Source organism: Barbatula barbatula, assembly GCF_947034865.1.
Source record: "Barbatula barbatula genome assembly, chromosome: 8".
Classification (NCBI taxonomy): domain Eukaryota; kingdom Metazoa; phylum Chordata; class Actinopteri; order Cypriniformes; family Nemacheilidae; genus Barbatula; species Barbatula barbatula.
Genome location: NC_136771.1, coordinates 9,385,521 through 9,398,324, shown reverse-complemented (window position 1 = coordinate 9,398,324; position 12,804 = coordinate 9,385,521). Strand labels below are relative to the sequence as shown.

At 36.6% G+C, this 12,804-nt stretch overlaps 2 protein-coding genes across 2 annotated transcripts; both read right to left on the bottom strand.

The window, feature by feature from the left end:
* Positions 1-356: 356 nt before the first annotated feature.
* Positions 357-6,032, bottom strand: tmem132a (transmembrane protein 132A). The gene is made up of 12 exons (XM_079461653.1): positions 5,598-6,032; positions 5,251-5,338; positions 4,797-5,011; positions 4,491-4,703; positions 3,831-4,336; positions 3,588-3,740; positions 3,303-3,498; positions 2,504-2,647; positions 2,216-2,418; positions 1,923-2,148; positions 1,639-1,830; positions 357-1,552 (listed from the first exon to the last, which is right to left on the bottom strand). Exons 1-12 carry the CDS (start codon positions 5,661-5,663, stop codon positions 779-781), a joined length of 2,976 nt encoding a protein of 991 aa, XP_079317779.1. The 5' UTR covers positions 5,664-6,032; the 3' UTR covers positions 357-778.
* A 1,511-nt stretch (positions 6,033-7,543) lies between these two features.
* Positions 7,544-12,555, bottom strand: cd5 (CD5 molecule). The gene is made up of 7 exons (XM_079461904.1): positions 12,422-12,555; positions 11,846-11,908; positions 9,343-9,744; positions 9,072-9,191; positions 8,767-8,817; positions 8,546-8,614; positions 7,544-8,243 (listed from the first exon to the last, which is right to left on the bottom strand). The coding sequence occupies exons 2-7, from the start codon at positions 11,895-11,897 to the stop codon at positions 8,161-8,163; spliced, it is 777 nt and encodes a 258-aa protein (XP_079318030.1). The 5' UTR covers positions 11,898-11,908; positions 12,422-12,555; the 3' UTR covers positions 7,544-8,160.
* Positions 12,556-12,804: the final 249 nt, after the last annotated feature.

Here is a 12,804-nt window from a genome sequence, read left to right as displayed (position 1 = left end):
CTGATATACGATTGCTGGTGAGACGGTAAATTGACTTTTTCTGTGTTAAATAACTTTTTCTGTAATGCTCTGTCGGTGGTCCACTAAATGACACTGTAAGTCAGATCGTGCAGATAGACAGAATCACTGTTATTTCCTGCTAAATGCGCGGAAAGAAAAAAATGAATTGACACATGTTTAATCGTGAAAAGCGGTTAGCAGAGGATGGTTTCGATCCATCGACCTCTGGGTTATGGGCCCAGCACGCTTCCGCTGCGCCACTCTGCTATAGATTCTCTTCCCGAGAATTTCTAAAATGGTTTTATTAAACGTGTTTACGATTATTGTAGTCTGAAATACATTTTCTGTTTTTTTTTGTAAATACTAATTTAGTTCATTGTTAATTTGAATGCAAATAACGTTCCTTTAATATGCCTTTAACATTATATGCCTCCTTGGCTACTCCGGTAACGCTATGTGTTGTCCTTCTTATAGGTTTTATAGGAAGCACACTTCACTTTGTAAAAAAATATATGTTGATTTGAATTAAAACTAAATACACTTATAACTGACGCAAAAAGGTAAAAACTGCGTTCCCTGACCGGGAATCGAACCCGGGCCGCGGCGGTGAGAGCGCCGAATCCTAACCACTAGACCACCAGGGAGTGCTGTTCATTATCCGACACTAACCGAACACATAAATCATACGCTACCAAAATCAAATATTTATTTAGCCTACTCCATTACAATTTTTTGAAATAAAAAGTAATTTCCTCTGTCATTTCTAATCATCACTTCATTAAACGGTTTTCTCTTTTGCTCCTTCTTCTTGCTCTTCTCCAGTTTCTTCATCCTCCACACTGTCATTCACATTTCTCTCTTGTGTTCCTCTGTTCCACTGTTCTTTTAATGCACATGGCAGGTAGTTAATGAGGAAAAGGAGACAGGAGAGACAAAGAAGGGAAAGTACTGCTCCAATGCCAATCTCTACTTGTCTATCAACATTTTTTATATCTTTCCTCTCTTTTTCGATACCAGGAGAGAAGTACACTGTACTATCCTCATTATTTGGGATCAGAACCGCCTGCTCCATGTCATTTTCTTTAAACATATCCTTTTCATCACCCTCATGGTAATCACGGGTGAAGTTTACAGCAATTTGATCATCTTCAAAATCCTCATACAGATTCTTATTTGTATCGACAAGCATATCAGTCACATCAAGCATCTCAAAGTTAGATTCCTCACTCTCTATCGACCAAGCATCCATGTTCAGGTTCACTCTTATCCAACCAGAACCTTTAGCCAGTCTTCTTGTTTTACATCCTTCTTGGATAGTTTCCAGCTGTATGTGGTTAGATACATGTTCACAGGTGGTGACCAGCAGCTCAGCTTTCACAAGAGGCCCTCCGCCATCACCTTGCGCCAGGATGCGCTGGAATGGAGCAGGTGTCACAGTAACCACAGAATCTGCCAAAGAGGACAGCCGGAGGGAATAGGGGATGCCAGTAAAAGCTGATACTAATATGGCCGTGTCATCGGAAAACTGGATCCAAACACTGATGGATGCTTCCTTAAACATTTGAGTAAAACGAATGGGAATAAATATTAAAACAAGCTGTTTAAAGGAGCAGAAGCAGAAACAGTACATGTACTTACTTGCCCATGATTGTACAATGAGTTGTGAGCAATGACTGTTGCTGTGACAATTGAGGGATGAGATGGACAGAGATTAACCGACAGGCCAAGTCCTCCCACCAATTGAACTGAAAGGTCACCAGGAGACACGGGTTCAGAGGTCACAGTAAGATCGGCACTTCCAAGGACACCGTCCCACTGACTTGATATGACCTTGAAAAAATAAATGATTTTAAACACATGATTTTAAGAACAAAAAGAGAAACCAAGAAGGAGCCTTTTTAATAATAAATTCAGATACCAACATTTACTGAAGTACTTCCAGGCTTCAGGCCAACCAGATACTTTTGCTTATCAAGAGTCGCAATTTGTGTGTTTTCTATCCTCAGCCAATCTCTGATGAGCTCAGTCACATCCACAAACCAATCAGGTGATCCGAGCAAGTAAGTGGGTTGGCCTCCTTGAGCCCCTGACTGGGCACTGAATCGTGCCAAAATCTGAATGGTGGATCTTTGATAAACTGGTGTGCACCTATGAAAGTATTATTAAAAACGTGAAAGGAGAACATTTTCTTTATCAAAGCCATCACGCTACATACCCGCTCTGACTGTAGTAGCTCCAACCTTCAATAGGACTTAGGACTGAGTCAGAGAGAGACACACGAAGAGGAACCACCGGAGCCCACACGGCCATGCACAAAGAGCTACTAAATATTCCTAAAGAAAACTCCACCTCCACACAGATGCTGCCCATTCCTGATTCACTCCCATCCACAAAAAGCGCAGAGCAGCCATGAGACACCTGTCAGGCAAAAGTAGAGACACTGAACATATGGGGGAAAGAAAAGGAGTAAACAACTGCATTTGAGGAGGTAAACAGGCATTACCTTGACAATGTCTTCACTGGCTGAATGACACTTCACTGCTGAGGTCACATCAAATACTTTGCCATCTTGGCCCACTGCTAGGACAATGACCGGAAGTGACACGGGCTGACTTGTTAAGATGGCAGTGTTGATAATAGTGTTGCTCTGCCAATGTAAGATAAAGCAGAATTTGACATGAGTTTATGTGCAACATGACATCTGCATCTTTGACATTCTTTGTTATAAATGCAACTGAATATGATGCGAGAGCGATGCAAGACCCTTTCCCATCCCCTGTAAAGCCTAGAATCACCCCGGTCAAGCGATTACATATTTTTTACCAATTTACAGTAATTATAATCTAATTATATCTTTAGATTGTAAATCTAATTCATTTTATATTAATCACACATCAAATTTGGCTGAAAAATTACCCACAAAAATCAATTGAATTCATTATTATGTGAACCAAGCCTTGAATTTTATGGACATACTGGCTACCTACTGGTTTTGTTGTCCTTCACCATTTTCTTCTTCAATCAAATGTGGTCAACTTTTATCATTTTGTCAAATACATTAGATTAACACAGTTAATGAAGTTTAGTTGACTTCAATAAAAAAACATTTACATTGTAGAAATGACAGAAATGCAACATAATACACATAACTGTCTTCAGGGGTGTATAAAGACCATACAAAATGAAGTGTCATGTCTTATTAGAATGAGTTATTTCTATACACCGCGGGTCCCTTTAGGTTATACATGAAACTTTAAGACAGCACATTTTTACAGAACAATACAATATTTTTTCTGATATACCTCTGTGATGGGGACAATCCCCACCATGTCTCTGTCAATAAAGGAGAAAAGGCTTGTGGCTGCCTCGTGTGCCGATGCCGCAGTCCTGCGTAAAGAATACTCCACCCACCAGCTAGCAGTGACAGTCATCGCTACTTCAAAGCCTCTGTCCAAACCCTCAAGTGAGAGACAAGCTAGTTGATTTACTGAAGAGGACCTGGAGATAGTGAAAAGAGACATTTGGACAAAAATAAACAAACTCACAAGTTTTTAATTACATTCTTTAAAAAAGTAACTTATCTTTACCCAGTTTTATATGGAGGAGAGCCAGTCCTGTGGCTAATGATGGAAATAACATCATGTTTAGAACCAGTTGTTTTCTCTACGCCAACAGTCCACAGGTTAGAGTTTGTAACAGGGTGGACCACCAGAGACAACAAACCTTTTTTCACTCTCATGCTGAAAGAAATGGTGAATTATTTTTTTTAAAACATACCTAAAATATTATTTAAAATTGTTTATGTTGTGTCATGGCAATATTAACGTTACCTAACAATTACTGTCTCTCCATCAAGATTGTCCTTCATGTTTACAGAGACACAGATTGGTCGTCCTGCACGTACAGGCCCTTTGCTATATAGAATTAGCACATTGGAATCCAACCACAGTTTCTCTTCAACTTGTCCATCTAAACACGCAGGGCTCCGCTTGGTCTTCTTTGTCTCTGTCCTCTCTTCTTCAAGTCCCACAGGTCCAATGTAGTACATTTGTCTCTCTGACTGATGTAATACTTCCTCCACACAAACAGGGGCTTTGAGTTTTGACACAATGCTGAAGGAAGAGGAGTAGTAGAGATGAATTTTATTAGTTGGGATTCCAGATTTGGCCCTTTGCCCACTTGGCATATATTGATGCCATCTCCAACGCTTTCGAGAACGGTGTTTGCTCGAGTGACGTTGCTGAAAAGTTTTGTCCAGGTTTGGCTGAAAGTTCTGGTTAGTCTCAAACCAGTCGTCTGGAAGTGTTAAAGTGACCACACACAGCCCGAAAGGTGGCTGCGAAAAGAAATTGAAAAATACAAAATGGAACCTTAAGTTATACTTGAAGTTTTATGAAGTTGAACATTTTTAGAAAATGTACAGAAGTGAATATTAAAAAAAGATAATTTTACTAAAACATTTCTTCATGAGTAGACCAACCAAGCAGTACCTGAGTGATGCAGGACGCTTTTTCTTCCTCAGTCTGTTTGAAAGCGTGAAGGGTAACACATGTTCCTTGGCTAGGATCACCCCTCATATGAAACAGAACTTGCACCTTATACCTGTTCCCTTGATCCCCCTTTCTCTCTTTCAAAACGGTTTTAGAAAGGAGCGATGCAGAGAGAGATGGGGATAGTGGAGGAATGGGTTCAGACATCATCATCTGAAGAAAATAAGTATATTGGCAGGTCACAAATCGATCCCAAAAAGTATCAGTTAAGATAAAAAGTATGAATCACAGTAAATCGTGATTTACCTGTGTCACGGTGTAAGAGCCAAATGATGCATGGAAAAGAGGTTTGGAGGCCGTTCCAGATGGAGGTATGAGAAGGAGGGACTGGGTAGATGAAAGCGGGCTGGAGTTGGTGAAAAGAAGGCCCATATCCGCCTGAGAGAGGGGCAGAGACTGCCATGGGGAGGGTACCGTGACCCGGACTGGGAGGACTGGGGAGGAAGGCATCTGACTATGGGCTTTCGACAGAGTTATAAAAAAACAAGTATTAGTTAAAACATTATTGTTAAGAACAGTTTTCTTAAAGCGATGGTTCACCCAAAATTTTAATACAGGTTTAGGGTGAGTAAATGATGTTTTACAGGAAAATAAAAGGCTTTTGCTTGACAAGTCCACGTTTTGCTAGTGTTTATGCTAAAAATATTTTTAAAGAGAGGATAAAGTGTCTTGTGGGAATATTAAAATCAGTCAAACTTACAAAGGACTATGAATAGGTGAATGATAATCAGTCTCGCAGTAAAAGACTTCCATTGGAGTGCAAACAGACTCATCACTTCCATTCCACCCTAAAACATAACAAACTACATCTTTGCTTGTATTCATTAATAAAAACAGACATTCATCTATTAACATAACATATTAAAACATTTAATCCTATCAAACAAACTGTTTGGATGAAAGTAATTATAGATAAATATTATCTATTTAATAGGGCAGTTTGATATTCATTATTTCAAAATGCAAAAACTATATTATTGATTTTGTAACTTAAAACATTTTAAGACAAACAAAGCTTTATAGAAATGCTTTTAATTTCATACTTGCCTCAACAATCTGCTCCAGATGTTCTTCAGATATGCAAAACTTAAGTAAAGTACCACTTTCTCTCATGTGCACACTGAGTCCAACATGTAATTTTATTTCTTCTGTGACATGTAAGTCACCATCAGTCTATCTTCCGTCAGGTCGGCAAGCTTTTTTAAATTTCATCTTCTTGCTTTCAGCCTTTGAGAGTTATATAAATATAAGTCTAATAAACAGCCTTTATACCTTTTTTTCTTGTTTTGTACGTTGTCGTTTTGGATTCGTAGCTCTTGCTTTCTCTGTCTTTCTATCCCTGTCTAGTGTGCCAGATACACACAATACGGATTTGTTCATTTAAAACACAAAATAATCCCTTCTCTTCCCCTCTCTCTCTGATCTGACCATCGCCTGCTGTTCTTGGATATTCCTTCTGTCCAAGGATGCTTGACTTTCTTCCAAGAAACATCTCATACATCAAAAGATAAAATATCCCATTTCATTTTTTATCCTGCGCTTGCTCTGTCTATCTTCCTTTTTTTGGCATTGGTAAAATTGTGTTACTGTTAGTGGTTTGAGCATACATTAAAGTCAATAGGCTCAATGCTCTGAATGTTAAATTTCATCGGCTTAAATAATGATTAGTGCATGGGAGGTAAATGTTGCAGACAGGACCAAATCCTATTGAGAGGGAGAGCATAATGCATTCAAAATAAACTATTTAATCACAGCACTTTCTCTTTACCCATCTTATCGGTACCTCTGTCCTTAATTTACCTGCTTGCACATAAGATAACAAAGATATCAAAACATGTAACATATTTTTAGGCGCGGTTTTAATGTCAGTATTCCTTTAGGAGGACACAGTGCATTTTGGGTAACATTATTACATTACCCATAAAATTTGGGTAACATTGTTACATTCTGTAATGAGTAATACTTGCCGTCCAGAAGGAGTTTAGACACAATGTCCAGCAACCAATGGCTTAGGTTTATGACATTAGAATTCACAAACTCTGCACTTTATTAATGGAATTTATTGAAACATTATGCAACATATGTTTGTGAGTGGGAGATGTGCAAAGTAATTGGTAACAAGCGCATGTTAGATGTCAGTGTCACTTTTTGCTAGTGCATTGTGATGATAAAAAAGAAGGATGACAGATAGATGCTCTAAATTATGTGCCCCATGAGTGCAGGTCTCTCTGTTAATCTGTGCATGTAATCTCTTGTCATCTGTCATTGTTCTCTGCTGAACCTCATTTTAACTACAGATTAAATCCTTCACTCTGACCTGTGGATGAAAGGAAGAATGCACTTATCCCCACACAAGGGCACACACACTCTCACAAGAAACTGCTGCTGTATGTTTTCACTGTTTGTGTGTACGCACAAGTATACACAGATATACACAGAACCAATGCAACAACACATCCAAACAGATGCTGTTAAAAACACAATCTAACCACATGTGAAGCGCAATCGCACACAATGATTTTAAGATGTTTTTTTCAGTTTAAGAGGTTTTCAACTTTTAAAAGAAAAAGCTGGGTCAGACATGAGTCAGAAAATTATATGACAGACAGACAAAAAGAAAGAGAGAAAGAAAGAAAGAAAGAAAGGGTAAATCAACAATGAGCACAAGGAGTCTACAGTATATTTAGAGCATGAGTGACAGAAATAACACAAACAGGAAGTTAATAGAATTACGACAGGAAACCACATTGCTGCAAAATTGTGCATTAACACCGCATTCCCTTTTTACTCTTCCAGTATCAACCTTAAATCGCTCCCATCTTTGCCACCTCATTTTAGAATGATCACTTTTATTGCATAGTATTGTATTTTTCTTTTTCTTTTCTTCTCTTTTATTATTTGATATCTATTGCATTGATGATGTACTGTAGTGTTCAACTAATTTATCTATTTATATCCTACATTTTCTAACTATAAAATCAGAAGACTAAAATCAATAACAACACATGTTTTATTTAAGGAATTGTGGAAATAATGGTCTTGTAACAATCTTTGACAAAAAAATAGTTTATTTAAGCACTTTCAATCACTTGTATAAATTAACAAAATGACAAATTTCCAACTTCTTCATCTGATCTTTGCCTAATATCATTCTGGTTATTTCTGGTAATTAAAAAAAACACATTAACAATATACTGTAAGCATTTGTCAGATTTTGTCAATCAAAATGAACTTGTTTCATGAAGTCATAAATAATTGTTTAATATGACTAAATCAACCTGACTACATTAAGTTAACACCATTTTAAAAATCAGAAAAGCTTCTTAACGTAACAACTGTTTCACTTTTTACAGAAAACACATGTAAAATTAAGCGATTGCAAAAAGCCTACAAAGCATTACAAAGTAACCACTTTCATGATATTTAGAAAATAAATCGAATCTAAATGGATTTCTCAGCTGTTTGTCTCAAACATATTTACACAACTTGCATGACTTAATAAATGTCAGATCAACTAAACTGTCCGACAGCATGTTCGCTGATTCAATATGACACCAACGTCTAACACAGAGTGGTCTGCTCTCATATCAATATTAAAGTAATTTGGCCTTCAATTGCATCCGTATGAATCATAGTCACTGTTTCTGTTGGACGAAGGCTCCCTACTATGGTTTACCGTCAGCTTTTCCAAACCTAACAACAAAGAATCAAATGGGTATCAATGTGTTAATGTAAATCGCTGCACAGTCTAAATTATTTTGAGAAAACCTTGTTGGTCAATAAATGAATAAATTGTATTAATAAAATCAGTTCTGTAAATCACTGGACAACAAGTAAATGTGTGTCAATGATACAGAGAGAGAGAGAGAGAGAGAGAGAGAGAGAGATAGAGAGAGAGAGAGAGAGAGAGAGAGAGAGAGAGAGAGAGAGAGAGAGAGAGAGAGAGAGAGCGAGAGAGAGAGAGAGAGAGAGAGAGAGAATGATAATAAACTGACCAGGATAGGACTGACGCTTTACTGTGTTGTTGTTTGCTTGAGCGCCAGCTTGACCTCTGTGATAAGACACTTGAAGAAGAGACAAGAAATATAAAGTATACATTTTGTGTGTTCATTCTCTGAAACTTACATCCATGAATCTAGCATTGCCAGCATCATGCAGTTAAGACACAGGAACTTTATGTGTGCGTGTGTTTGTGTGGGGTTCGGAAATGACTCACCACTTTGAGTCTGAGTCGGGCCGATCCATTGATTTTGACGTTTCTGTGAAACTGCATCAAAGCCGGTTGGAAAATGTAGAAGTTAGACACAATATTTAACTTTGGGATTAAAACGCTGGAAAATCTGACTGTCAAGCAATGTAACCAGTACAGAGGCACATCTATTAAATATTCTGTTACGCATTCTACAAAAAATACTTTTAACAACTTAAAAAATGTTGTGCCACGTGCCAATACAGCATATATAAATATTTGCATTTATCAACAGTAAAATATCAGACATGCTTGTATCATCAGTGACTCACATCTTTTGCGGATGGCTTTGTACGTTGGCCGACCAAACTGAAGGAGAATAACACTCAAGATCAAGAAAATTAATATGCCAGTTACTGCTTTATAAGCAGCCAGTTCTTTACCTAGAGGGTCTGAAAGAGAGGAGAAATAATAATCTGTCATTCAAATTTACAGCATATTGATTTTGATCAAATTATCACAATTATATTGGCTCCTAAAATTATATTGGCTCATAAAAACTATCGACTGATGTGCAAAACATTTAAATATAATTTTTTATACCTTGGCAAATGACATGGAGTCCTCGACAGGAAATATTGCTCACTGTCATATCGCTTTTGATAATATAACCATTAACATCTTCTGATGTGACCTTGAAGTTCTCAATCTCTCCACATCTTGTGTCTTTACACAGTTCACTCGACCACTTCAGGACTTCAGGTGTGTTGCACAAAGGAGCCTCACGTAGTTTAGAGGAAGAGAGATAGAGCTGACCCGCACACTGACTCCCCTTCTTCCAGGACATCTTCACCCGGGCAAGAACAGGAGGCAGAGTGATATTGTGAGTGATGTTCTGGCACGGGGTTGGTGTGGTACAGGGTACATGTGTATTATAAATATAATTGTTTTCTGAGGTTGACGGAGTTACTAAGGTGAAGTTGGCGGAAGAGAATATTCCTTGTTCTGTAAGGGAAATGCATTTGAATGTGAGTCAGATTGATTTAACTGAAATTGACACATTAATGGCAAAATAGGTAGGCTAACATATCTAAGATAGATAGACAGTCTGCATCTTCATATTACTTTTTTTAAAAGGTGGCATGAAAATTCTAAATTGCTGGTGTCCACAGTTTTAAAAAGTTGTCACTGAGGTTAGTGAGCAGAGACATGGATCATTTGCACTTATTCTGCAATGTTTGCAAAGCGCTTAGAAGCAATCACACACGCATTTTGCACATTTGTTTGCATGATTGCATTATGGCCATTGCACTTTGCATGCATTGGCTGTTTAGGACCTTAACTGATCTGTGATCTAGATTTATAGATGTATTACCAATTAAAAGAAAAGCACCATAATGATGAGATGCACTAAAGCCATACATTTCCATAATAAATAATGAATGGATCTTAAAATGATAGAATATGTTAAATTATACTGGAAACACGTGAAATAAAACATACATTTGAAAGAATAAGAAGGTAATTCCACGACTACGCTACTTCACACGGATTTTCACAAACATTCACATGGATTTTAAACAGAATTAAAATCAGAAAATCCTTGTAAACTTTAACAACACAAATGTATACATCCAATATACATCCAATGGAAAAATTATTCCAGTGCTTGAATACAATAGTGTAAACGTCAACTGATGGTTTCAAAATTGGTGGAATCTGCAGTGTGAGAGCTTGCTAGAAATGCATCTTTTTCTTTGATTATGAGCGGTGTGGTGCCGGCTCAAATTTGTAAAAAGTAGAACACAACAAAAACACACCTTTTTTTAGAAAATTATTATTATTTGACAGTATGTTAGATGGTTTGCACTTAAAAACATTTTTTTATTGTTTATGTTTATGCATGAGAATACATTAATTTATTACAAAGATGACAAGCGATGAAATAAGAAGGCTACACTTTGAAAGTTGTTTCTAGCTATTTTATTAAATGTATTCTCATTAGTTCATATGAAATACAGTTGCTCAAATACTCTTGATGGTTAATCTTAAAATAGAAGCACTTTTAAAAAATGATATAACTGCCATTAAATTACCATTGGATGTACAGTATAAGTTACACAAACAGGGTCTTCTCTTACAGTGACACGACGTATGAGCGCAGTATGTACTTTTGTCTGCTAAATGAGAAGACATTTAGATATTTTATTAATTTTGGCATGAACAAATAATAAATGCATACGTTTATTTAGATATATATCTATATTATATAAAGATATTTAGTTTCGCCCATATCTGGCACAATGATTATTTTTGTCTTGCCGACAGGTTCCAATTGTTAGGTAAGTTTGATTTTGAGATGAAGAGTATGTGTTTGATTAAAAAAGATCAAATATAATTGTATCAAATATAATTTTATCAGGACAAATTTATGCCGGTCCAACAATTCTAAATTGAATATACAGTATAGTGGAACTGGTTGTTTTTTTCCTGCAAACAATCTTGCATCATTTGCATGATAATGGTAAAAATAAAATACAGTGACTGAAAGCATATGGGTAAGTAATATGTTCCAAAGATTTTGAGATTCAGATTTTGTTCTACAAAACTTTTAAAACCCAAGCAAACGTTTTTGTTCCGCAAACAAAGAAAAGCAAACGCAAAAGGGGTGTTTTCCCAGTTATTGGGCATTTTCAAATCAGGATGGAGCATTTTACTTGACTTTGATGGAAAGTGGCCAATAGAGAGAGATCTTTCATTCAGGTGGGTAGATTCTGAGATGCGGCCTTACTTGCAAGGAAAAGTTTTCAACTTAAAAGTAAAATTTAGCACAGCAGAGAGCGAAGTGTGTAGGAACGTGACGAAAACTGTCCGAACTACTTCAAGAAAAATTAACATTGCAAATGAATTTTTTGAACATATTACTTTGTTTAAAAAAAAGGTTTTATTTGCAATATTATTTTATGTTTGTATTTAGAGTTTCATCATTTTGATCTCAAACACTGTATTTTTTATTCAATAATAAAGAAACACTAACACCATACATTGGTATCATATAATGGAACTTGATCAATTCATGTATCTTAATAGCAAACAGTAAACTTACGAATACTTAGGAGCAGAAGCACCGTGAAAGTCGTCAACAAAGAGTTCTCCATCTGGTAAAGATCTGGGTTACACAAGATAAATTTAAAAACATTTGAGTATATTTTATTCACAAAAAATAGACTAAAACAGAGAAACTGGGAATAGGCCTAGAGGTCAAATGAGTGACCTTTGGCATCGAAGTCAGTGTTTTATTAAATTTAAAGGCCTGAGAAAAATGACTGGATATCTTAAATGCTGTGTTACCAGCAAATAAACAAAGACCCAAAGCTGTGATTATGCTCTACATTGTCAGATTGTAAAAATGTAATTGTAACGTGACTTGAGTTACAAAGAACAAGAACTTGCCCATAATTCACAATACCTTAATGAAATTTACTGTTACACACAGGACTATAGATTTTCACCATTGTTTTATCAAATGATATGCCTCTTGCTTTTAGTTGACAGCTGCCTTTCCTCTGTACTCTGAAGTCGGTTGTGTTCAAAGGCCGCCAAGCATAAAAAACTAAAGACAGCTTTCATTGTACCATACAAACATCAAACCAGCCTTAAACATTATATTATCAGATCTTACCGTGTTGTTGACTGACAGAAACAAACAAACGTGTAAAGCAAATGACAAGAAAATTAAGTGAAAGGAAATACAGAGGTGTGGAGCTAGTGTGATCATTTCCCCGCCCTCATCCTCTCTCTCTCGCTCTCTCTCTCTCTCCGCTTGCTTGTAATCACGTTTTGTGTTTGATTGCACACTGCACTGCTTCCTCACTTCAAAGAGAGACAAAAAAAACACAGACAGAAAATGAAGAAAAGCTTTAAAAAAACAAGGTGGGTGGAGAAAAAAGTGAAACAGTGTTAAATTCAAAGTTTAACAAGTTTTCCCACTTGTTTATGGTTATTTCAACTTGTTGATACATGTAGCAAAATTGAATCAATGAATTCAAACACATAAAAAAGAAA